Genomic DNA, 25,610 nt, shown 5'->3' with positions numbered 1-25,610 from the left:
TGACGGTCTCCTGATTCCAAGTGCTTTCTCTTTCATATCTCATTTAAATTCCCCTAAACCCCAGGAGGGATGCGCCCTCCCTTTGTACAGGTGATGATTATGATTCCAGGAGCTTACAGCCTGCACAAGGCTGCAAGCTGAATTAGTGGGAGGGCTGGAATTCAAAGCCAACTCCACCTGACTCCAAAGCACTTTTGTTTTCCTTGTAACAAAAAAGGAGTTTTATTGACTGTGTGTTTTTGAAATTTGGTTCATTAAAATGACACAAATTGTTTGTGTGATCTCATTTGATGGATTTTCATAAGCTAATCAGATAAACTCCAGGCAAAAATGTATTTTCAGTCAGTTATTTAAAAAGTGTCACAGCCATCTCATCAATTTTCTAAAAGTAGAGTAAGCACATTTCATTGTGTTGTATGTTATTATTTACGCACACTTCATAAATGAAAACTTTTAGAAAGTTTTAAGTGGAAAAGAAATTCAACTTCAGTGTCCATTAATGACTCCATTATTGAAGAAGATGACGACCAGGAGGACCAAGTTTATAGACAGAACAATGTGAGGAGATACTGTGATGGATTCACACCATAATAGGTGAATTCACACCATAATAGGTGTGAATCGATCACACCAGGTTCAGCACTTACTATGTTTTTTTGTGTTTGTTGAGCATCCATATGGAATTATCTAAAAAGTAATTGGAAGTACAAATAGAGCTTAACACAAGTTGGGACTGAAGATAATGATTTGTGAGTTGTCAGCCTTGAGAGTGAATACAGTCACTCAGCCAGTGTAGATCTTGTTCTCAAACCTGGATGCACATTGAGGTCACCTGAGGAGTTTTTAAAAACACTGATTCTTGGGCCCTGTGTCAGCCCAATTAAATAAGAACCTTTGAAGGTGGGGCCCAGGCATCAGGATGGCCTGAAAGCTCCCCAGGTGATTCTGATGCAGGACAAAGAAGCATGATATAAAACAGGAGAAAATGAGAGGGAGGGAGATCCTTGAGAAGGAATATATGGAAATACTGGATGTTATGAAGGGACCAGTGAAAGAGGTTTGCAAAAGAACAGATAAGTGGCAGGAAAGACAGCAGAGGGAGGCTTTTCAGAGGGACAGCAGAGCGGTTTGCCGTAGAGCAGAGAAGATGCCTTTGGATTTGGTAACAAGAAAGGCCACTGGGTCACCTTTGAAAGTAAAGTTTGAGTTAAGTGGAGAGCAGGAATCCAGACATGGCTAAATGGAAGAGTGAATGAGCAGATGAATAGAGAGGGACTGTGGGCATTTCACTCTTTCAAGGAGTTTAGCCACTAAGGAACTGAAAGAGAAGTCTGAAGCATAGCTGGGGAGGGCAGGTGTGTCAGGCTTAATTTTGTTGTCAGTTTGTTTTTAGGATAGAAGAGATGTGGGCATGTTTCTGGATTACTTGAGACTCAAAGAGCATTGGGGGAGTTTATATCTTTTGGACTATTCACTTTGTTGAAAAAAGAGACATATGCCATCTGCTAAGATTAAGGAAAAATCACAAAAATATTGAGTACTTTGTTGATGACCCGGGGTCTCAACAAGCCTAAGAGGAGGAAGATTAGAAAATTACCAGTGAGTGAATTCCTGAGTGCAAGATTTCAGCTGGGCGTGGTCTTGGGAGTGACATGTAAACCTTCAAGTTTATGTCTTCAGGATAAACTTTCTCCTTTTTCCTGGTTGCTAACACCTTTCAGCTGAAGTAGGATGACCTATTTTTGTTGGTCTTTCATTGATTGGATGTTGACTAAGGACTGACAATGTGAAGATTGTTCCTTACAGAATTATATCACACTGTTGCTCAGCATCCTCACCACAGAGTGTGCTGCCTGAGAAAGAAGCAAACGGCAGTGTTCAATTAGCCTGAACACAGAGAGTTCTAGCATCTGGATATGTGTCATTAGATGGTGTCTTTAGGACAGAATTTAATGGAAAATGTGTCCATTGAAAATATTTTAAACATCTTTCATTTTTTACTAGATATCATTCTTCCCTGTTTACTAAACTTATATCTTAATTTATAAAAGTTAAAGTAATAAGGACATGTTGTAGAATAAATTATTCACTCTATAAAGAAATCGTAACATAACACCAGCTTAAAGTTGTACAGAAGCCATCAAAAGTGCTTTCATATATAGAATACTTTTCATACCCCACAAGAACCTTATGAGGGAGTCAGGACAGATACTATTCTTATCGTAGAAATAGAAAAATAAGGTTGAGTGATGAGTGACTTGCTCAAGAGCATAGAATCAGCGAATGGTACAGCTGGGTCTTACCCCAGGCCTTCATACTTGAGACTTGAGTGTCTTATGACGAAATCTCATTGGCCTTCTGTGAAAGTGCAGCATAAACACAACTGCAGAAGCATCCAGGACAAATATTAGGAGAGTTCTGTTCACTGACCTCCAACTCCCACTCCTGTTACCCTGTTCTTTAGTCTTCCTAGTTCTCAGCCCTCCTCATTCTCCCCTGGTAGAATTTCCTTCTTGGTAACAAAACCACCATCCTCTTATGCCCTATTGAGGTGCTCTTCAAAATTTTTGCTAGCATATCCCCAAAAGATTTTAAAAATACATACCTCCTTGCACATTTTAAGTTGGTATCTAAAAATTATCAAAAATTAAGTAGTGGAAAAAAATACCATGTCTGTGTGTATTATAAACATTTGACATCTTTAAAAAGAACTGTGAGATGACTTAGTTATCCAGTGGAATGAAGACACCATCATGATGTTTTACTCAACACTACCACTAACAAAATGTAAGAACAAACTCTTCTTTAATAGTAGGGAAACTTACAGTGCTCCTTTCTCTATTTTAACTTATATTTCTATACCATTTCCCCAACAGGATTTTACTCTAGTAGAATACATTTTAGGCATAAAAATTTCTATTGGTCATCATATTTCTCTCTAATAAAAATTTGCATATAAAGTTTATTCCCTTTGACCATAGGGATCAGATTGTTAATCTTTTTTCTAAGAACCCAAATGTACTACACATTTTGATAATCACTTAGCATAAAGACTGAATTTTTATTGGAAATGCAGCTTTGAATAAAAGAAATTGGGTTTTCGTCCCTGCTCCCCTGTCCAGGTAGTTCATCTAGCCACATTTCAATGCTACTTACTGCTGAAATGAAACAGGATAAAATCAATTACATTTCCGTCTGTCAATTATAATAAATTCAAATACTGAGAATCTTCTCATACATAAGTAAATAGGAATATGTGGAATTACGTTGTAACAATGCCCCTCAACCCTGCACATCTTCCAAGTTACAGGTCAAAAATTACATAGCAATCTGTCATCAAAATTTATGTTCAGTGACACATCATTTGACATATTAGGCCCTCCTTCAGTTTTGATGAAAGCAAAGAATTTAAACCACCTGATTTGCAAAGAGGATTTGCCTTATTTTCTCAACTACCACACTAGTGCCCTAGAGGATTTTACATTCTCCTGTAATGTATGGTGATAAGATTTTGATGCAAGAGATGTCTTTCTTCTGAAAAGCAGAGGGCAAGTTCTTAGAGAAATTAGTTATAAGAAGGAATGCTTACAAAAGTTAAAGATACATTGATTCTCTTAAAAATATTCTTGCTTGTGTATCCCTTAGAAATGTTTGCATACTGCTGGATACTTGAATCTAGTCCTAGCTTGAAATCCTAGCACCTTAAACTCCTCTTTATCTATAAAGAGTCTTCCCTTAGTTATTTATATGCCGTGTTTTAGAATACTTTACATGATTGTTTGTTATTCCTCCAAGTTATTTACATGTGAAGAGATCTTTCTAATGGTAGAAGTTAAAATTGGTCTCTCTTACAGATATTTCAAGTCATTGACAAAAATTGGGGGAGTAGTTTTGGAGGGCAAGGAGGCTTTCCTGATGCCCCCAAAATCAAAGCACACCCAATTCTAGTGTTGGCTCTGGAAGTAGACCTGCATTGGTCCTATGAGTGACAGGGTCATGTTTATAACAAAGTATGTCCATTGCTGCTTTTCTGAGGATTTCTCTGCTTCCCTAGGGACACCAGCCTGAGGACAACCTTAGCGCAAGTCCTGGAGTAGCTAAAATTATGTGTCTTGGTGTCCCAGCTTTTTCCAGCCCTCATCTCATAATCTGCAGCCCACTCTGTCAAGGCTGAAGACTGTAGCACTGTAATTGGCTCCTCCCAGTTCTTGGTTCTGTGGACAGAGAAGAGTCCGGTGCTCAGGCATTCCTGAATTCGGATCTCTGCTCCTTTCTGAGTTTGTAAACCTGTGCAGGCTCTTCTCTGAGCATCGTTCTCATCTGAAAATTGGGAATGCAACTACCTCCTTCACAGCCTGCTGTAAGGAGGAAACACTACAGTACCTAGCTGGGGACCTGGAATGCACTGTGCAAGCTCCTTGTTTTTCTCCTTTTTTACCCTTGGCTGACTTCTCTCCATTCCTCCCACCTGCTTCTCTTTCCTCCCAATTTCAGCACAAGGAAAATATTCTCCTTTTGAACTCTCTCTGTGCTCTAACACCAGGTAAGGATTCTCATTTGCATTAGGGAGTGCTAGGTGCCCTCTTCCCCTCCAGGTCACATCCCCTACTTTTCCCATCCTAAAGAATGGTCATTATTCTATAACCACAAAATCTGTTGCATAGTTTCCACTTCTCCTTTCCCATTAGACCAGCCCATCTGCTCCAGAATCTTCTGTGTGAGGAGAGAGAAGCAAACGAGAGGGTGTCATCAAAGCAGTGGATAGGAAGCTGCTGGAGGTGGCAAGGTCACCAAGTCTGCCCAGAAAGCTCAGAAGCCTAAATGAATATCACCCCTAATCCCTGCCACCCCAGTCTTAATCAGTAGTGGAAGAACAGTCTCAGAACTGTTTGCTTCAACTGGCCATTTAAGTTTACTGGTAAAAGACTGGTTAATGATAACAATGCACCATAAAACCTTCAGAAGGAAAGGAGAATGTTTTGTGGATCACTTTGGGGTTTTTGTTTAGTTTTACATGTGGCAGTTACTAGTTTTTTAAATCTATAGTTTTTTATTTTAATAATCCTTTTTCTAAAATTATACTTTAAGTTCTGGGATACATGTGTAGAACATGTAGATTTGTTACATAGGTATACATGTGCCATGATGGTTTGCTGTATCCATCACCCCATCATCTACATCAAGTATTTCTCCTAATGCTTTCTCTTTCCTATCCCCCAATCCCTTGCTGTCCCTACCCTAACCCCCCACCCCCTGACAGGCACTGGTGTGTGATGTTCCCCTCCCTGTGTCCATGTGTTCTCATTCTTCAGCACCCACTTATGAGTGAGAACATGTGGTGTTTGGTTTTCTGGTCTTGTGTCAGTTGGTTGAGAATGGTGGTTCCAGCTTTATCCATGTCCCAGCAAAGGACATGAACTCATCTGTTTTTTGGCTGCATAGTATTCCATGGTGTATATGTGCCACATTTTCTTTACCCAGTCTATCATTGATGGGCATTTGGGTTGGTTCCAAGTCTTTGCTATTGTAAACAGTGCCGCAATAAATGTGTGTGCGTGTGTCTTTAAAATAGAATAACATATAATCCTTTGGGCATATATCCAGCAATGGGATTGCTTGGTCAAATGGTATTTGTACTTCTAGATCCTTGAGGAATCACCACACTGTCTTCCACAATGGTTGAACTAATTTACACTCCTACCAACAATGTAAAATTGTTCCTATTTTTCCCTCATTCTCTCCAGCATCTGTTGTCTCCAGATTTTTTAATGATCACCATTCTAATTGGTGTGAGATGGTATCTCAAAGTGGTTTCGATTTGCATTTCTCTAATGATCAGTGATGATGAGCTTTTTTGTTGGCTGTATAAATGTCTTCTTTTGAGAAATGTCTGTTCATATCTTTGCCCACTTTTTGATGAGGTTGGTTTTTTCTTGTAAATTTAAGTTCTTTGTAGATTCTGGATATTAGCCCTTTGTCAGGTAGATTGCAAAAATTTTTTCCCATTCTGTTGATTGCCGGTTTACTCTAATGATAGTTTTTTGTTCTTGTGCAGAAGCTCTTAAGCTTAATTGGATCCCATTTGTCTATTTTGGCTTTTGTTGCCATTGCTTTTGGTGTTTCAGTCATGAAGTCCTTTCCCATGCCTATGTCCTGAATGGTATCGCCTAGGTTTTCTTCTAGGATTTTTATGGTGTTAGGTCTTATCATAAAATCTTTAATCCATCTGGAATCAATTTTTGTATAAAGTGTAAGGAACAGATCCAGTTTCAGCTTTCTGCATATGGCTAGCCAGTTTTCCCAATACCATTTATTAAATAGGGAATCCTTTCCCCATTGTTTGTTTTTGTCAGGTTTGTCAAAGATCAGATGGTTGTAGATGTGTGGCATTATTTCTGAGGCTTCTGTTCTGTTCCATTTGTCTATATCCCTGTTTTGGTCCCAGTACCATGCTGTTTTGATTACTGTAGCTTTGTAGTATAGTGTGAAGTCAGGTAGCATGATGCCTCCAGCTTTGCTCTTTTTACTTAGGATTGTCTTGGCTATGTGGGCTCCTTTTTGGTTACATATGAATTTTAAGGTTTCTTTTCTGATTTTGTGAAGAAAGTCAATGGTAGCTTGATGGAGATAGCATTAAATCTATAAATTACTTTGGGCAGTATGGCCATTTTCATTGTATTGATTCTTCCTAACCATGAGCATGGAATGTTTTTCCATCCGTGTCCTCTCTGATTTCCTTGAGCAGGGGTTTGTAGTTCTTGAAGAGGTCCTTCACATCCCTTGTTAGTTATATTCCTAACAAGGGATATTGTTTTATTCTCTTTGTAGCAATTGTGAATGGGAGTTCACTCATGATTTGGCTCTCCGTTTGTCTGTTATTGATGTATAGGAATGCTTGTGATTTTTGCACATTGGTTTTGTATCCTGAGACTTTGCTGAAGTTGCTTATCAGCTTAAGGAGATTTTTGGACTGAGATGATGGAGTCTTCTAAATATATAATCATGTCATCTGCAAATAGAGACAATTTGACTTCCTCTTTTCCTAATGGAATATGCTTTATTTCTTTTTCTTGCCTGATTGCCCTGGCCAGAACTTCCAATACTATATTGAATAGGAGTGGTGAGAGAGGGCATCCTTGACTTGTGCCGGGTTTCAAAGGGAATGCTTCCAGTTTTTGCCCATTCAGTATAATACTGGCTGTGGATTTGTTATAAATAGCTCTTATTATTTTGAGATACGTCAATACCTAGTTTATTGAGAGTTTTTAGCATAAAGGGCTTTTGAATTTTGTTAAAAGCCTTCTCTGCATCTATTGAGATAATCATACAGTTTTTGTATTTTGTTCGTTTATGTGATGGATTACATTTGTAGGTTTGTGTGGTTGGACCAGCCTTGCGTCCCAGGGATGAAACCAACTTGATTGTGATGGATAAGCTTTTTGATGTGCTGTTGTATTTGGTTTGTCAGTATTTTATTGAGGATTTTTGCATCAATGTTCATCATGGATATTGACCTGAAATTTTCTTTTTTAGTTGTGTTTCTTCCAGGTTTTGGTATCAGGATGATGTTCGTCTCATAAAACGAGATAGGGAGGATTCCGTCTTTTTGTTTTATTTGGAATAGTTTCAGAAGGAATGATACCAGCTCCTCTTTGTACCCCTCATAGAATGTAGCTGTAAACCTGTATGGTCCTGGACATTTTTTGGTTGGTATGCTATTAATTGCTGCTTCAATTTGAGACCTTGTTATTGGTCTATTCAGGGACTCAATTTTTTCCTGGTTTAGTCTTAGGGGGGTGTAAGTGTCCAGGAATGTATCCATTTCTTCTAGATTTATTGGTTTATGTGCATAAAGTTATTTGTAGTAATCTCTGATGGTAGTTTGTATTTCTGTGGGATCAGTGGTGATATACCCTTTATCATTTTTTATTGCATCTATTTGATTCTTCTCTCTTTTCTTCATTAGTCTGGCTAGTGATCTATTTTGCTGATTAAAAAAAAAAACAGCTCTTGGATTCATTGTTTCTGAAGGGATTTTGGGTCTCTATCTCCTTCAGTTCTGCTCTGATCTTAGTTATTTCTTGTCTTCTGCTAGCTTTTGAATTTGTTTGACCTTGCTTATCTAGTTCTTTTAATCATGACGTTAGGGTGTTGATTTTAGATCTTTCCTCCTTTCTCTTGCAGGAATTTATTGGTCTAAATTTCCCTCTAGACACTGCTTTAAATGTGTTCCAGAGATTCTTGTGCCCCAGAAGAACGTTGTGTCTTCATTCTCATTGGTTTCGAAGAACATCTTTATTTCTGCCTTCATTGCATTATTTATCCAGTAGTCATTCAGGAGCAGGTTCTTCAGTTTCCATGTAGCTGTGTGGTTTTGAGTGAGTTTTTTAATCCTGAGTTAATTTGATTGCACTGTGGTCTGAGAGACTGTTATGATTTCCATTCTTTTGCATTTGCTGAGGAGTATTTTACTTCCAATTATGTGGTCAATTTTAGAATAAGTGTGATGTGGTGCTGAGAAGAATGTATATTCTGTGGATTTGTGGTGGCGAGTGTAGATGTGTATTAGGTCAGCTTGGTCCAGATCAGAGTTCAAGTCCTGGATGTCCTTTTTAATTTTCTGTCTCGTTGTTCTAATATTGACAGTGGGGTGTTAAAGTCTCCCACCATTATTATGTGAGAGTCTGAGTCTCTTTGTAGGTCTTTAAGAACTTGCTTTATGTATCTGGGTGCTTCTGTATTGGGTGCATATATATTTAGGATAGTTAGCTCTTCTTATTGCATTGATCCCTTTACCATTATGTAATGCTATTCTTTGTTTTGATCTTTGTTGGTTTAAAGTATGTTTTATCAGAGACCAGGATTGCAACCCATGCTCTTTTTTTGCTCTCCATTTGCTTGATAAAGCTTCCTCCATTCCTTTATTTTGAGCCTATGTGTGTGTCTTTGCATGTGAGGTGGGTTTCCTGAATACAGCACACCAATGGGTCTTGACGCTTTATCAAATTTGCCAGTCTGTGTCTTTTGGGGCATTTGGCCCATTTACATTTAAGGTTAATATTGTTACATGAGAATTTGATCCTGCCATTTTGATGCTAGCTGGTTGTTTTGCCCATTAGTTGATGCAACGTCTTCATAGTATCTATGGACTTTACAATTTGATATGTTTTTGCAGTGGCTGGTACTGGTTGTTCCTTTCCATGTTTAGTGCTCCCTTCAGGAACTCTTGTAAGGCAGGCCTGGTGGTAACAAAATCTCTCAGCCGTTGCTTGTCAATAAAATATTTTATTTCTCTTTCACTTATGAAGCTTAGTTTGGCTGGATATGAAACTCTGGGTTGAAAATTATTTTCTTTAAGAATGTTGAATATTGGCCACCACTCTCTTCTGGCTTGTAGGGTTTCTGCCAGGAGATCCACTGTGAGTCTAATGGGCTTCCCTTTGTGGGTAACCTGACCTTTCCCTCTGGCTGCCCTTAGCATTTTTTCCTTCATTTTAACCCTGGTGAATCTGATGATTATGTGTCTTGGGGTTGCTCTTCTTGAGGGGTATGTTTGTGGTGTTCTCTGTATTTCCAGAATTTGAATGTTGGCCTGCCTTGATAGGTTGGGGACGTTCTCCTGGATAATATCCTGACGAGTGTTTTCCAGCTTGGATTCATTCTCCCTGTCACTTTCAGGTACACCAATCAAATGTAGATTAGGTCTTTTCACATAATCCCATATTTCTTGGAGGCTTTGTTCATTTCTTTTCACTCTTTTCTCTCTGATCTTACCTTCTCACTTTACTGCATTGAGTTGGTCTTTAATCTCTAACATCCTTTCTTCCACTTGATCAATTTGGCTACTGAAACTTGTATATGCTTCATGAAGTTCTTGTGGTGTGTTTTTCAGCTCCATGAAGTCATTTACGTTCTTCTGTATGCTGGTTATTCTAGTTAGGATTTCATCTAACCCTTTTTCAAGGTTCTTAGTTTCCTTGCATTGGGTTAGAACATGCTCCTTTAGCTTGGAGAAATTTATTACCCGCCTTCTGAAGCCTGCTTCTGTCAGCTCACCAAACTCATTCTCTACCCAGTTTTGATCCCTTGCTGGTAAGGAATTGTGATCCCTTAGAGGAGAAGAGGCATTGTGGTTTTTGGAGATTTCAGCCTTTTTGTGCTGGTTTCTTCCCATCTTCGTAGATTTATCTACCTTTGGTCTTTGAAGTTGGTGATCTTTGGATAAAGTCTCTGAGTGGACATTCTTTCTGTTGATGTTGAAACTATTTCTTTGTTTGTTAGTTTTCCTTCTAACAGGCCCCTCTGCTGCAGGTCTACTGGTGTTTGCTGGAGGTCCACTCCAGAACCCTATTTGCTTGGGAATCACCAACAGGGGCTGCAGAACAGCAAAGATTGATGCCTGTTCCTTCCTCTGGTAGCTTCCTCCCAGAAGGGTACCTGCCAGAAGCCAGCCAGAGCTCTCCTGTATGAGGTGTTTGTCAGCCCCTGCTGGGAGGTGTCTCCCAGTCATGATACACGGGGATCAGGGAGCCACTTGAGGAAGCAGTCTGTCTCTTACTAGAGCTCCAGCGATGTGCCAAGAGATCCATTGCTCCCTTCACAGCTGCTGGGCAGAGACATTTAACTCTGCTGAAGCTGAACCTAAAACCGCCCCATTTTCCAGGTTCTGTCCCAGGAAGGTGGGGGCTTTATAAGACCCTGATGGGTCGCTGCCTTATTTGCAGAGATGCCCTGCCCAGCAAGAAGACAGTCTAGTAACAGTCTGCCTGCAGAAGCCTTGCTGAGCTGCTGTGGTCTCCACCCAGTTACTGTGTAAACTTCCTGGTGACTTTGTTTACACAGGTGAGGTTAAAACCACCTACCTGAACCTCAGCAATGATGGACACCTCTCCCCTCAATGAGCTTAAACATCCCAGGTCAAGATCAGACTGCTGTGCTGGCTGCAAGGATTTCAAGCCAGTGGATCTTAGCTTGCCGGTCTTTGTTGGGGTGGGACCTGCTGAGCCAGATCAGTTGGCTCCCTGGCTTCAGCCCCCCTTTTGAGGGAAATCAGCGGTTCTGTCTCACTGGCATTCCAGGTGCCACGGGGATATGAGGGGAAAAAAAGGCTGCTGTGGCTAAAACAGCCACCTAGTTTTGTACTGGAAACCTGGGATACTGGTAATGTAGGCACTGGAAGGAATCTTCTGGTCTGTGGGTTGTGAAGTCTGTCGGACAAGTGTAGTATCTGAGCCAGAGCATCAGGAAAAGTCCCTAATGGCTTCCCTTGGATAGGAGAGGGAGTTCTCCAGCCCCTTGTACTTCCTGGGTGAGGTGATGCCCCATCCTGCTTCAGCTCACCCTCCTTGGGCTGCACCCACTAACCAGTCCCAATGAGATGAACCTGGTACCTCACTCAGTTGGAAATGCAGAGATCACCTGCCTTCTGCATCGCTCTCACTGGGAACTGGGCACTGCAGCTATTCCTATTTGGCCATCTTGGCATAAATCCCCAAAATCTATAGTTTTTAATGGAAACAACTTGACCAAAAATCTGCCACAGAATTTTGAGTCCCATGAAAACAAGTTTAATGAAGAAAATAAAAGATGAGGGACAGTCCCTTTTTGAAGAACAAAGCCCTCATAGGACCAATGCAGGTGTACTTTCAGGGTGGTAGGGAAAGCAGAGGTGGCTAGAAGGAAATTCCATCTCTTAGGGATGTGGATAAGGCTGTGGAAGCTACTGATATCTATGCGATTGTATGGGGCTGGGGTTGGGGATGGGGGTGGGGTACAGGCTGATGTCGTTAAAAGAACAAGTAGACTAGCTTGAAGTCCCAGGAGAAAAGAAATGGAAGACCCATAGAAGTAAATTGAAAACTTTAAAAATATAGATGGTCTAGGTAAAAATAATAGTAATATAAATTATCTATCCTTTATGCCTTATTACCAAGTATGATAGTGAATATTTCTTAAATTTATTTTAATGATCTTTGATTAAAAATCTTTTCTACTTATTTTTGTTAAAAATTGATAAAGTATGTTTTCTTATAACTTAGAATTAGAAAGTAATCGTTTTTCTTTTCTTTCTTTCTTTCTTTTTTTTTTTTTTTTTTTTTTTTTTTGAGATGGAGTCTTGCTCTGCCTCCCAGGCTGGAGTGCAATGGCACAATCTCAGCTCACTGCAACCTTTGTCTCCTGGGTTCAAGCGATTCTCCGCCTCAGCCTCCCTAGTAGCTGGGATTACAGGCACCTGCCATTGTGCCAAGCTAATTTTTGTATTTTTTTAGTAGATACGGGGTTTCACCATGTTGGCCAGGCTGGTCTTGAACTCCTGACCTTAGGTGATCCACCCACCTCGGCCTCCCAAAGTGCTGTGATTATAGGTGTGAGCCACCACGCCTGGCCAGAAAATAATTTTTATGCGTATTAATTAACATGTTAATACCTAAAAGGCAAATACATACTAATGACATATCTAGAATTATGAACTCATAGAGTTTAAAGGAAAATATGTAGTTAGAGTTAGCATACAAACAACATTGGCCAATTTACCACTCACTTATATATTTGTAGTGCAGTCTCAGAGTTATAACCTAATATTGAATGGACTTTGGCCTATAGAAATGCCAGTGAAGGCTGAAAAGACTCAGATGTTAGTTTTTTTTTTTTTTTTTTTTTTTTTTTTTTTTTTAGTTTTTAGATTGACACCATTTCCCTTTCATTTTTTAGGGTTATTTGGGGTTTGTCCCACCTCTTTTAGTATATCCTTAACTAAATGTTAATAATTATTTTCAAATATTTATTGTATGCCAGATTGTAAGTGTTTTATTTATTAACTCATTTAGTCCTTAAGAACCTCTTATAATGGGTTCTAGAATTATCCTTATTTTGTAAATGAGGACTCCAAGGCGTACAGAAGATAAGAACTTACCTAAGGGAGACATAAACATTAGCCCCCAAGTTCCAGAGTTCAGTTTTGGGCCCAGGTAGTTGAAAGCAGCCCTCTTAGCTAATACTTTAGGAACTGCCCCTTAGAGTAAGATGCTCAATTGCACACAGTGGAACTAATAACAGAAACAACAGCAGAATATGCAAACAGGTCATTCTAATATTGCCTTGTAATTGTTTTTAGTACCTGTTAATAAAACCCCATACCTTTAAAAACAGTTGAGTAAATTGGTTCAAATATGTTCCAAATTATTGAGAGGACTGCCGTTACTGAACCACAAGGACAAACTGTTTGAAAATTATTTTGCATCACTGTAACCATGACAACAGTTATGGTTTATGGTTGAAGTCTTTTATTGTTTTCTGAACTTCAACCTATTTTTCTTTCTTCTTGACTATTTTGTACGTAACTAAAAATAGCTTCTAATTCAGAAGGACTTTTTTCTCGTATAAATCAGTTTGTTCAATGGGAGAAGAGGAGAGAAGTCAAGCCTTAGGTTGAAATCAACAAAAAGCATTGAAATGACCAAAATAGGAACAGAATTCAGTGACCAACCAGAGTACTTGACTCCTGGTTAACCAAGATTAGCTTACAAATAAATAGCATTGCAACAATATAATTAACTACATGCTACATATTACAATAAAATTCTAGCACAACAAAAGATTCTGTACCTTTCTTGGAATTTTATACACAGTGTATGTAAGGAGACTCATGGTGGAATTGTTTCATCTGGAAGAATGTTACTTTAGTAATGTGTCTTCTGGAAACATTTCGTGAAAAGGCTATTATACATTTAAATTGTATGTTATGGCTCTTATATTGATTTCTCTTGCTGATTCAGACAATCCTTTACATGATAAACAGAATTATTCTCACACATTGTTTTCCTTTCCATACGTCTTCTAAGTTTTATTAATGCTTCATCATTTTTATCTACGCCACAATGGTAATAAATGTCGCAGCCACGCTGGCCCTGCAAATATCCTTTTGATCAATATCCATGTTCGGTTCTTAAGGCTAAGATACAGCTGATCCAAGAGAAGCAGAAGTCCTCAGGGTTGCCATTGTGTTTTTTAAAATTATCTCAAAACGTTTACAGAAAAAACTCACTCTGTTCATGGAAATAATGGGAATTTTAAACAACTTAGCTGTTGTCAAAGTTATGCTGTCTTAGCTGGATTCCTAGTGAGATCAGCCAAATCTGAATTGTTATCCTTTCTACCCTCAATTCTTTTCCACCTCCTGTATCCCTGTTCCATACATGGGTTCTCAAGCCAGGAACTAAAGATGAGTTCCACTTGTACCTTCCTTTCCACATACACTCAACTTGTGTGTGCTGTCCTCTGTCCCTTCCAATTATTGTCTGAATCCATTTTTTTCTCCCTGCCTCCTATTCCCATGCCACTCTTCTCTTCTCTTCTTTCTCTTCTTTCTCTTTTTTCTGAGACAGGGTCTTGCTGTGTCACCCGGGCTGGAGTACAGTGGTGCACTCATAGATCTCTGTGTCCTTAACCTCCCAGGCTCAAGCCAACCCCCTGTCTCAACCTCCCGAGTAGCTGGAAATACAGGCACATGCCACCATGCCCTACTAATTTTTGTATTTTTTCTTATAGAGGTGTAGTCTTAGTATGTCATCCAGGCAGGTCGTAAGGACTTTAGCACTGACACTGAATAGGAGAAGGAGCCATTTGGAGGGTTTGAGATGAGTTACAGTGTGAGGGTTGATACTGAGTATCAACTTGATTGGATTGAAGGATGTGAAGTACTGATCCTGGGTGTGTCTGTGAGGGTGCTGCCAAAGGAGGTTAACGTTTGAGTCAGTGGGCTGGAAAGGTAGACCCACCCTCAGTCTGGGTGGGCACCATCTGATCAGCTGCCAGTGTGGCCAGGATAAAGCAGGCAGAGAAACATAAGTCTAGACTGGCCTAGCCTCCCAGCCTACATTTTTCAACCGTGCTGGACCCTTCCTGCCCTGGAACATCGAACTCTAGACTCCTCAGTTTTGGGACTCAGACTGTCTTTCCTTGCTCCTTAGCTTGTAGACAGACTATTGTGGGACTTTGTAATCAAGGGAGTTGATACTTAATACACTCCCCTTTATATATACATTTAAAGTACATATATCAGGGTTCTCTAGAGGGACAGAATAGTATAATTATATATATATATATATATATAAAATTGTGTGTGTGTATATATATATACACACACACACACTATTATATATATTCTATCATATTTAATATACTCTTATGTATACTATTAGTTCTGTCCCTCTAGAGAACCCTGACTCATACATAAGGTACGCTATGACTTACACCTTATGGATGATCACTGTAACTACAGTGTTGAAAATAGACAGTTGAGTGTTCAGGGGAAAAGCAGAAGATAAGATGGACGATGATTGCAGTAATTCAGGAGGGAAAACGGTGGTGACTTGGACCAGGGAGTGAGGGAATGAAAAGCGCCCAGTTCCTAATGTGTGCTGCTCTAACATTGAATGGGCTAAGAAAGAGGAAAAAAGTGGTCAACACTAAGTCAGGTTTTTGTCTAAGTAGCTGGAAGGCTGCAGTTGGCCTTAAGTGAGGTGCGTTAAACTGTGAGAGGGGCAGGTTTGGAAAGGCGGTTCAGGAGGTCATTATCGGACAATCAAATGGAGTTGCATGAAGACAGCTGGATATACAAGTCTGGAGTTCAAGGGTGGGGTCTAGGCAGGAGATAAATTTAGGAGTAATCTGTGTGAGACTGGATAAGCTCATTAATGGATATGGACAGAATATAGAAAGCAGCAGAATTCCAAGGACTGCGCCACAGGGACACAAATGTTAGCCTAAGGAAGCTGTGAGGCATGAGGCAAGGTTGGACAAAACCCCGGAAACTGTCCTGTCCAGAGAAAGCAAATCAGAAGGAAGGAGGGAATAACCAGATGACATGCTACAGTGAGTCAAGTAAGATGAGCACCAAGACCTCAGCAGTACATTTAGCAGAGAGAAAAGAGCAGCTATGGTGAAGCGGTGGAAGTAAACACAGATTAGAACAGGTTCAGTGGGGAATTGAAGACAGCGAATTGTAAACAACTATTCCAAGGAGTTTTGTAAGGCAGGGCAAGCAGAGAAATACAGGCAGGGGGCAGGGGGTGAGCAGAGGCAGAAATGGGTGAGAAAGGATTTTGTTCTAAGTTTTGAAAAATAACAACACATCTGTAGGCTGGTGGAAATGATTCAGCATCAAGGGAAATTGAATAATTTAGGAGAGAGAGAAGAGAATTCCTGAGACTTGCCCTTGAATAGAAGAGCGAGACTAGGATACAGAGTACAAATCTGAGGTGACAGATAGGAGCACGGAGAACTCCCCCAGTGATAAGAGAGAGGGTGCAGATGGGGTTAGGCACACGGACAACGGGAGCACTGGAAGATCTCTTGTGACTGTCAGGTTTCTTAGTGACATGGAAATCTTGGTCATTAGCTGAAAGTGAGGCTCGAAGGGGAGGTAGTCAAGAGGAGAAATTGTGAAATGTTTATCTAGGAGAGGGGGAGAGTGAAAAATGAAAATATAGCATGGCTTCTTGGCAGAAATAAAGTCCCACTTATGATTTGTTATCATGAATTTTAAGATGAGCCCACTCTCCATGGCTGTGTACACCCATGTTCCACCTCTAGAACACAGAGGGCTGGGCACGGTGGCTCACGCCTGTAATCCCAGCACTTTGAGAGGCTGCGGTGGGCAGATCACTTGAGGTCAGGAGTTCAAAACCAGCCTGGCCAACATGGTGAAACCCTGTCTCTACTAAAAATACAAAAATTAGCTGGGTGTGGTGGTGGGCACCTGTAATCTCAGCTACTTGGGAGGCTGAGGCACAAGAATTGCTTGAACCCCAGAGGTGAAGTCTGCAGTGAGCTGTGATTGCACCACTGCACTCCAGCCTGGGCAACAGAGTGAGATTCTGTCTCAAAAACTAAAAAGAATTTAAAAATTAAAAAAAAAACAAACAGGAGTGTGGGCAAATAGTGGCCAAGTGAGTATCTTGAAGTGAGAAAGGGTTGAAAGCATTGATGGTATAATGCAAGAATCAGATATAGTTAGACGTTGGGATTTACACTTGAAAATCTAAGAAACAAATTGGTAAATTCAATAGATTATGGGTGCTGGTGATGGATTGTTGAATTCAGTATCTTGGAGAGAGTGAACAGGAAATACAGAAAAGGGTAAAGGAAAGGATAATTGAAACTAAGTTTATGGAAGATTTGTAATTAATGATAAGGACAAGAGCTAAATTATGCTTCTCAAACTTTAGTGTGCATATAAATCCTCTGAAGTTCTTATTAGTATGCATATTTTGATTTTGGTAATCAGTTGGCAGAGCCTTAGATTCTATATGTCTATCAGATTCTGTATATCTATCAAGCTCCCAGTGATGCTGATTCTATTGATCCAGGGATTGCATTTTTAAGGGCAATGATTCAGACTGGTGTTTCTCAACCCTAACGGTAAATTACAACCCTTAGGGAGCTTAAAACACTCTGATGCTAGACTGGTGAATTGGAGTTTTTGTGGATTGGATTTAGCTTCTCTGGGTTGAATTTAGCATTAATGTATTATAAATGTTCTCCACGTTATTCTATTGTGAAGCAGGGTTGAAAACCTCTGGTCTAGAATGTGTGACCTTAGAGGATAAGATCATTGCAGGATGGAGGGTCACGGAATTGAAGGACCAAGATGTTGGAAGTGTCATCTTCGTGGTTATTAAACTCTTCACAAATTATGCTTTAGATAAAGTGACTGTTAATCCAGAGGTCTGTAAATAACTACAAAAATGTCAAAATTGGGTGATATAATCTGATGGCATAATATTCAAGGCAAAATTTTTAGAGAGAACAAACAGTCTGAAAGAGACAATACTGAGCCAGGACAACACTTACCCACCCCAGACTCAGTTCATGCTGGATTTGGGAAATGGAATATCCACCCCTTCAGAAGACTCCAGAAGAAACGATGGCATCAGAAAGATCTAGACTTTAGTATGAGAAAAATGTGAAGGAAACAATCTAAAAAGAGACCGAAATTTTAGAAGATTTTCATGCTGTATTCCAGGCAGTATGGAAGAGTGTCAGGACTTTTGGAGCTGGTGATGTGCAGCCCCTGGGATTACAGCACAGGAGGTGAGGGATGGCCTGCAGTCCTGACTCAGCCTCTCGTAGAGATGACTGTCTCAGAGCAGAGTGCTGTGATATGGCTGGCAGCCCTGGGGTGTAAGGGACTGGTGGGGGGGTCTTGTCAGAAGCTGGAGGAATCCTGGGCCCCCCTCTTCACTCCCACAGCTGTTTTCTGGCTGTAGAAGCCTTTATTTCTTGAAACAAAGGTGTGAAAGCAAATCTAGTGTGGAAAAGGCATAAAAGCAGAGTTTCTGTGATTCAAGTGGTAGTTAGGGGAGGAGAGCAGTGCCCCCCACAGGGGCCTATCAACACTCCTGGGGCTTCTCAGGGGTCCTGAGGTTCAGGTCAGAACCACTGCTCCAACATAGGCCAGAGATACCCAAGGCAAATGGGTCATTATCTATAATCGAGTAAAGATCATGTATCCAACAATAATGTCTCTTCAAATCTTTTGTCAACCATGCAGATTGAGCACTTCCTTCCATGTAATAAACTCTTCATACAAACAAGTGGTTTGAAATATCCCTTGGGATTTCCTTATGTCATTTATGGTTAGAAGAACATCCCTGTTAAGCTGACATCATTTACATAGGAGAAACCATAGTTTTGAATAGCTATGTGTTCTCCAGAAGCAAACCATGAACCAAAGGTATGAATGTGAGTAGTTTTTTTAAGAAAGCACTTCCAAGGGGACGCTGTAAAGTGGGCAAGCAAGCAGGAGAGAGAAGAATCCTAGTACAGGTTGAGTGACCCTTCTACAGAATGCTCAAGACAAGAATTTTCTGGACTTCGGGTTCTGGAATATTTGCATATACATAATGAGATATGTTGGGAATAGGATCCAAGTTCAAACACGAAATTCATTTGTTTTATATGCATCTTATGCACATAGCCTGGAGGGAATTTCATACAATATTTTAAATAATTTTGTGCCTGAAACAAAGTTTGTGTGCACTGAACCATCAGAAAGCAAAGGGGTCACTACGTGAGCCACTCATGTGGACAGTCTGTGGTTGTTTGGTGTCACGGTCTTCCCTTGGGGATGCTGAATAAACTGTGCATTGTGCACCTGCGTTTTGACTGCAACCAGCCATAAGGTCATGTGTGGGATTTTCTACTTGTGGCGTCACGTTGGTGCTCAAAACGTTTCGGACTTTGGAGCATTTCAGATTCCAGATTTTTGGATTAGGTATGCTCCATTTATAATAGTGTCAATTCATGTCAGTTCAGATGCAGTCTCAAGGATGTAGCTTCAGCCTCATCCCTGCAAGGGACTTCTGGAAAGTTACAGCTCAGATTCCGACTCAGTGGGACAGAAGCCATATTTCTGCACCCACTAGTCAAAGGCTAATGGGGATGTTGTAAAAACTCCTAGGCACTTTCAGGCAAAGACAATCCATGAATCTGAGGGCTGTTCTTCAGAGAAGAGGGGCAGGTATGGGTACTTGAAAGAGAAGCACACTGAGCACAGAAATTGCAGAAGGGCTGCAAGAACAGCTGTCAGAAAGGGAGCCCATCAGTGCCTTGCGTGATAGAAGGCTTTCTTTAGAAAGGCATAGATAACCTAGGTAAAGATTCCACTCAAAAATATTACCTTCAACTTGTAATGATCTCTCAAAGAGATTTTTAGCAGTGATAAATTATGCCACCTTCCCCCATGCACTTCCAGCAGGATCTTATTTCCACACATAGGGCAAAGCATTGAGAAAATCCTGGTCAAGTGAATATGAGTATGTATCTGAGAGATACCTAGGCATAGCTCTGACTGAATGTGCAGTCTGTATTTGAAAACAAAATACATATTTAAAACACCCACTGTTTTAAATGGATTCTATTCTTTTTCTCACTAACCTGAGTGTAAATATCAAGAATGTTTAGCGTTTTCAACATTTACATCATTACAAATAGTTTGTCTACAACCTCATACATTTCTGTATTTCAGGATTGTTGTTGATTTTTATTTTTCTCTATAAATGTTGGCTTCTCCTCTAAGGATTAGAGAAGTGTTATTTGAGAGTCCCTGCCTTAAATGTAATTTAGAGTTGTGCAATGTCAAACCCACTGACAGATTTAGAGATTAACTTCTAGACCTCTTCTGGTGCTAGAGAAGCTCCTTAAGGTTTTGAAAATGGCAACAATATTGACTCCCTACCACTAAAGGTTACCTGTATCCACATTCACCCTAATGCAAAAGGAGAGTTTAAGTGTGGTAAATATCAACATTGTTTGTTGTTTTGCTTTATGGAAAAACCTGTGCATAGAAAAAAAAAGGCAACTGCCAGAATAAGAAATAGTTTGCCTCCAGAAGAACAGCTTATACACCTATGTTTTCCACTTTTTATTCAGCAAGTATAACATCACTATTACTACATTAATATTATTCATATAGAAAAAAAAAGTTCAGCAGCTTTAAATGGTCATGTCTTAAGGTCAGGTTCCTAAAAAGCACACCCTGAGCCAAAGATTTGAATGTTAGCATTTTGCAAAAGGAAGGATTTGAGTATGATTTGTAAGCCACTCAGATTGTACTAAGAATTGGTAGAAAAAAATTTAAAAATATTTTGGCCACGATACCTTTCCAAATATGTGTTTTGCTACATTTTGAAGTCAGTGCATTTTCAGGGATATTTAATCCATATGTTTCAGTGAGGCTACATATAAATCATCCAAATGTTATTTTATTACAGCTATGTAATGTCTAAAATGCCTTTTCTGCTTTTAAAATAGTCGTTATTTTTTTTTTCTGGAAAGCAGCAGGTAAGTTGCCAAGAGTAAACAAATAGCAAAAGGTTTGAGTTCAGTTTGAAACGTTTATCCTATTATTTTTGATTGGGTTCTGAACTTGGCAGCACACATTCCCCATTCGTGCCTACAGGGCAAAGTGAAAACAATCTGAACGCTGTATTTCCCAATTGGTTCATTGACATTTGAGAATAATGTAGTACAGACAGAATCAGCATGTTTGGCAGGTGAGTGATACTTAACATGACCTTGGAAAGTTACTTCCCACCAGTTTGCAGAAGTTCACAGCCTGGAACAACATTGTACATATTACAAAATACAGGTTAGGACAGACAGCCATCGAGGGATCCATGCTGGGGATTTATCTATTTTTCTCATGTATCTTTAGGTGGAATGGTTGAAAAATGAAGACATAATTGATCCCGTTGAAGATCGGAATTTTTATATTACTATTGATCACAACCTCATCATAAAGCAGGCCCGCCTCTCTGATACTGCAAATTATACCTGTGTTGCCAAAAACATTGTTGCCAAGAGGAAAAGCACAACTGCCACTGTCATAGTCTACGGTGAGTGACCCTTCAGGGTTTCAGTCTAGTTCCTGTCTAACTGCAGTTTCTCACTGGCATCAGTGTCTTACTTAACTCAAGTCAGAAGCCCTTTTTTAAAATCTCATTTTATTTTAGACAGAATCTTGCTCTGTCACCCAGGCTGGAGTACAATGGCATGACCATAGCTCACTGTAACCTTGACCTCCTGAGCTCAAGGGATCCTCCCACTTCAGCCTCCTCTGAGTAGCTGGTACAGGCATGCACCACCATGCCAGGTTCTAGAAGCCCCATTTCAATCTCCATCACTACTTGCTTGCTGCTTTTCACAGGGCCAGTGAGGTTTAATTGCTTCCCTGGTACTCATATGAAAGGACAGACTCAGACATACTTAGCCCTTTGTCAGTCAGCTTCTAGGAAAGCAAAGGAAGCCTCCCTGAGTGCCTGCTGCTTCTGTAAGCCCTCTTCTCTGCAGAATCTGCACCACCAAGATCTAGATTGAGTTCTAAAGATGAATATGCCTCATTCAACATGCTGATGTTTCTATGGATCTAGCCTCAGTCATATCATTACAAACCCTTAGAAAGCAGAAGCTGACTTATTTGCAAAATACATCAGCACAATTTTAGCTACTTACAACTCATTCTGCTCACTCCATCAGAGGTGTGCAGAGTGAAGATACTGCCTTATCTGACCAAGTGGCCCTAATCCTAACAATATGGTAAAGTCCAACAAAGCGACTTCTTAGGAAGCTTCCTCTCATGCCCTGGTCCTTTCTAAGCCAGTTCATCTCTAAACCTATCAATTCTCTGGAAGTACTAAGCAATTTCATGCCCCATTTTGATGTGGCAAATATGCTTTTATCTCTCTTAATGGTTTAGCACTCAGTTATTTTTTAGTCATTTCATGAGTCGTTTCGTCTCCCCAGCTAAGGTTAAGCTCCTTGGTAGACTGAGACTGGTCTGTATATTTACATATTTCTCGCAATGTTAGACATCTAATAGTTCCTCATATTATTGATGCTTTACTGTCTCCAAGGAAACTGAACAACCTGGGAAGTATTTTGAGATTATGCTACCTCCAGAATGATATGCCCATGCCTCACCACTTCCTAGAACATAATGAAGATTTTCATCACTGTTTTAGTGTTAAAATCCATGGGCCTTGGTGTCTTATTGACTGAAGGAGGGACAGCCACTAGCAAGTATGTGACTCATGGTACAGTCAGTCGTGTGTCACTTAATGATGGGGACACATTCTGAGAAATGCATTATTACGTGATTTCATCATTGTGTGAACACTGTAGAGAGTATTCACACAAACCTAGACGGTATAGTCTACTGTACACCTGGGATCAATGGTACAGGCTGTTACTCCTAGGCTACAAACCCGTATACCATGTTACTATACAGAATACTATAGGGAATTGTAGCAAAATGGTAAGTATTTGTATATCTAAACATAGAAAAGGTACTATAAAAATAAGATGTCAAAGATACAAAAGAAAAAATACACCTGTATAGAGTGTATAGGGCACTTAACCATGAATGGAGCTCGTGGGCCTGGAGGTTGCTCTGGGTGAGTCAATGAGTAAGCGGTGAGTGAATGTGAAGGCTTAGGACATTACTCTACACTGCTGTAGGCTTTATCAATGCTACACATAGTCTATACTACAGTTGTAGAAAAAGTAAAGTAATAGACAATGTTAAAACAGCTATGAGGTTATTAGGTGATAGGAATTTCTCAGTTCCATTATAACCTTATGGAACAAACCATTACTGTATATGAAGTCTGTCCTTGACTGAAATGTTACGGGTACATGATAGGACTGAAGGGGTTAAGAATATGGCACCCCAAAATATGCCACTTGACATATTGATATTTTCTACATTAAAGGTCTCTGAGAAACAGGAGGTGCAAGATCACTCTGGTAATCCTTCTGACTCTTAAAAGCGGGAGATGAGATTTTCAAATGAAAGATGCCTTCCCTATACTAGAAGGAAAGTAACATTCTTATCAAGGACAGGAAGTTGAGACCAAGAGAAAGTTAAGATCCAGAGAATTCTATATCGATCTTATTAAAATAACTCTCAATCTTCTTTTAGCCTTACCACATAATTTAGTTGCGTTTTCACAACTTACTACTCTTTGTCCAGTTCAGTATATAAGCATTTGACTCTAACTGCATCTTTGGGTCTTCATTTTCTTATGACATATAAAAGTTCTATGAAATAAATTTGCATATTTTTCTCCTGTTGATTTGTGTTACAGCAATGTAATTATTAGGCCTAGCTGAAAAAGTCCTGAAAAAGTGGAAGAAAAATTTTGCCTACCCCACAGTACCATTAAGATGGATGTGTGTTTATGAGAAGAGAAATCACTATGCTGTTCCAAAAAAATGTAGTGCTGCTTCAAAAATGTCATTTTAATTACAAGAAAGATACGTAAAATTTTTTTTGATCCTCTGATTCCTCAGAGGTTTAATTTCCTAGTCCAGATAATGACTGTGTTGAATTGTACACAATGACTTTTCCTAAATCACAATAAAATAATAAAATGTTTTCTTCTTTTTAAATCTCATTTTAAACTGCCTGAAACACTTGATTAACAACATTTGAAATGCAAGAAAGAAATGGGGCACAATCACAGTATGTGCCAGTCATAAATAACTAGTGAAGGCAGACTATATATAGTTGTATTAGATAGATGTTTAACGAACATGCAAATCTCTTCCTATGTATATTATGCTTTCAATATCCATAAATACAATGAATGTGTTGTCTTTAGGAAGAATCAAACACAAGTAACTTAGTAGTTAGAACTGAGAAAACAGCTCTGGACTAGGATCAGGAATCCTGGGTCATAGGAGAATTTCTGTCACTAACTGATCTTCAGAGGATTTTTTAACCAGGATTCTCTGAGCCCTTGCCTCGTTCTTCGTAAAGTGAAAGGATAAACCTAGGATCTTCAAAGACTTCTTCATCCCTGATCATTTCTCATGAAAATCCCAGCAGAACAGTATATGTATCCTAAAGCCCAAATATCAGCTTGCCGGTATGCTAGTAAACAGTTTATACAGACAGTTCCATCACAGGGAATTTTGTAAACTTGAGCAGGTTAAGCTGCTCTTTGGAACACTAACTGAAACCCTACCTATCCACCATCTGCTTGTCCTTTGCATAACCTCCTAAAATAACTTGTCCAAGCCTCATAGGTTGGACTCACCAGAACTTCATAGAAAACATATGTATCTAACCAGTATTTCATATTTAGAGAGTATTTTGTACATTTTTTGTTAATGCAATTTTTAGATTGCGAATGTCCATCCACTAGAGAAAATCTGGAAAACAGAAAAGATCAAAGAAGGAAATACCTATACCTATAATCCTGTCACCCAGATATAGCATTAAACAAAAATTATATGTATACTATTGGTATATTCTTTTTTTTTGAGACAGGGTTTCACTCTGTAGCTCAGGCTGGGGTGCAGTGGCACAATCTTGGCTCCCTGCAACCTCTGTCTCCTGGGTTCAAATGATCCTCCCTCCTCAGCCTCCCAAGTATCTGGGACTACAGGCATGTGCCACCACACCTGGCTAGTTTTTGTCTTTTTTGTAAAGATGAGGTCTCACTATATTGCCCAGATGAGTCTCAAACTCCTGGACTCAAGTGATCTGCCCATCTTGGCCTCCAAAAATACTGAGATTATAGGCATGAGGCACTGCGCCTGGCCTATACTAGTATTTTCAACATATATTGTTATATATGTATATAATTTTTATAATTATATTCAAAATATATAAATATTAAGTATTATATGCATACTACATAAAAATTATACATATATAATTATGTATAATGTATCCATAAACATTTATTTAAAACATACTGAAACTTTTGCGTGTTATTTATGTATTTATTTAGAGACAGGATCTCACTGTGTTGCCCAGGCTGGAGTGTAGTGATGTGATCATAGCTCACTGCAGCCTCTACTCCTGGGCTGAAAGGATCCTCCTGCCCTGCCTCAGCCTCCTGAGTAACTGGGGCTATATACTTATGCCAACATAACCAGCTAATTTTTTAATTTTTGTGGAGATAGGATGTTGCTATGTTCCCCAGACTGATCTTGAACTCCTGGGCTCCAGCAATCCTCTCTCCTTGGCCTCCCAAAGTGCTTTGGTTACAAGTGGGTGCCACTTCACTCAGCCTCATGTTATTATGAAACAGTCTCTA

The 25,610-nt window shown here is 39.6% G+C and overlaps 1 protein-coding gene across 2 annotated transcripts in view; it reads left to right on the top strand.

The window, feature by feature from the left end:
* UNC5C (unc-5 netrin receptor C) overlaps positions 1 to 25,610 on the top strand; it is a 391,508-nt gene that overhangs the window by 288,350 nt on the left and 77,548 nt on the right. For both annotated transcript variants that reach the window (XM_064369334.1, XM_064369328.1), the window contains exon 5: positions 21,218 to 21,398. In XM_064369334.1, coding sequence (XP_064225404.1) covers positions 21,218 to 21,398 — 181 coding nt within the window. The remainder of the gene's footprint in view (positions 1 to 21,217; positions 21,399 to 25,610) is intronic.

The sequence above is a fragment of the Aotus nancymaae genome, unplaced genomic scaffold (genome assembly GCF_030222135.1).
Source record: "Aotus nancymaae isolate 86718 unplaced genomic scaffold, 86718_ANA_hifiasm-v0.15.2.pri h1tg000006l, whole genome shotgun sequence".
In the NCBI taxonomy this organism is placed as follows: domain Eukaryota; kingdom Metazoa; phylum Chordata; class Mammalia; order Primates; family Aotidae; genus Aotus; species Aotus nancymaae.
Note: the sequence above shows the minus strand (reverse complement) of the source record. Positions and strands in the feature narration are given on the sequence as shown.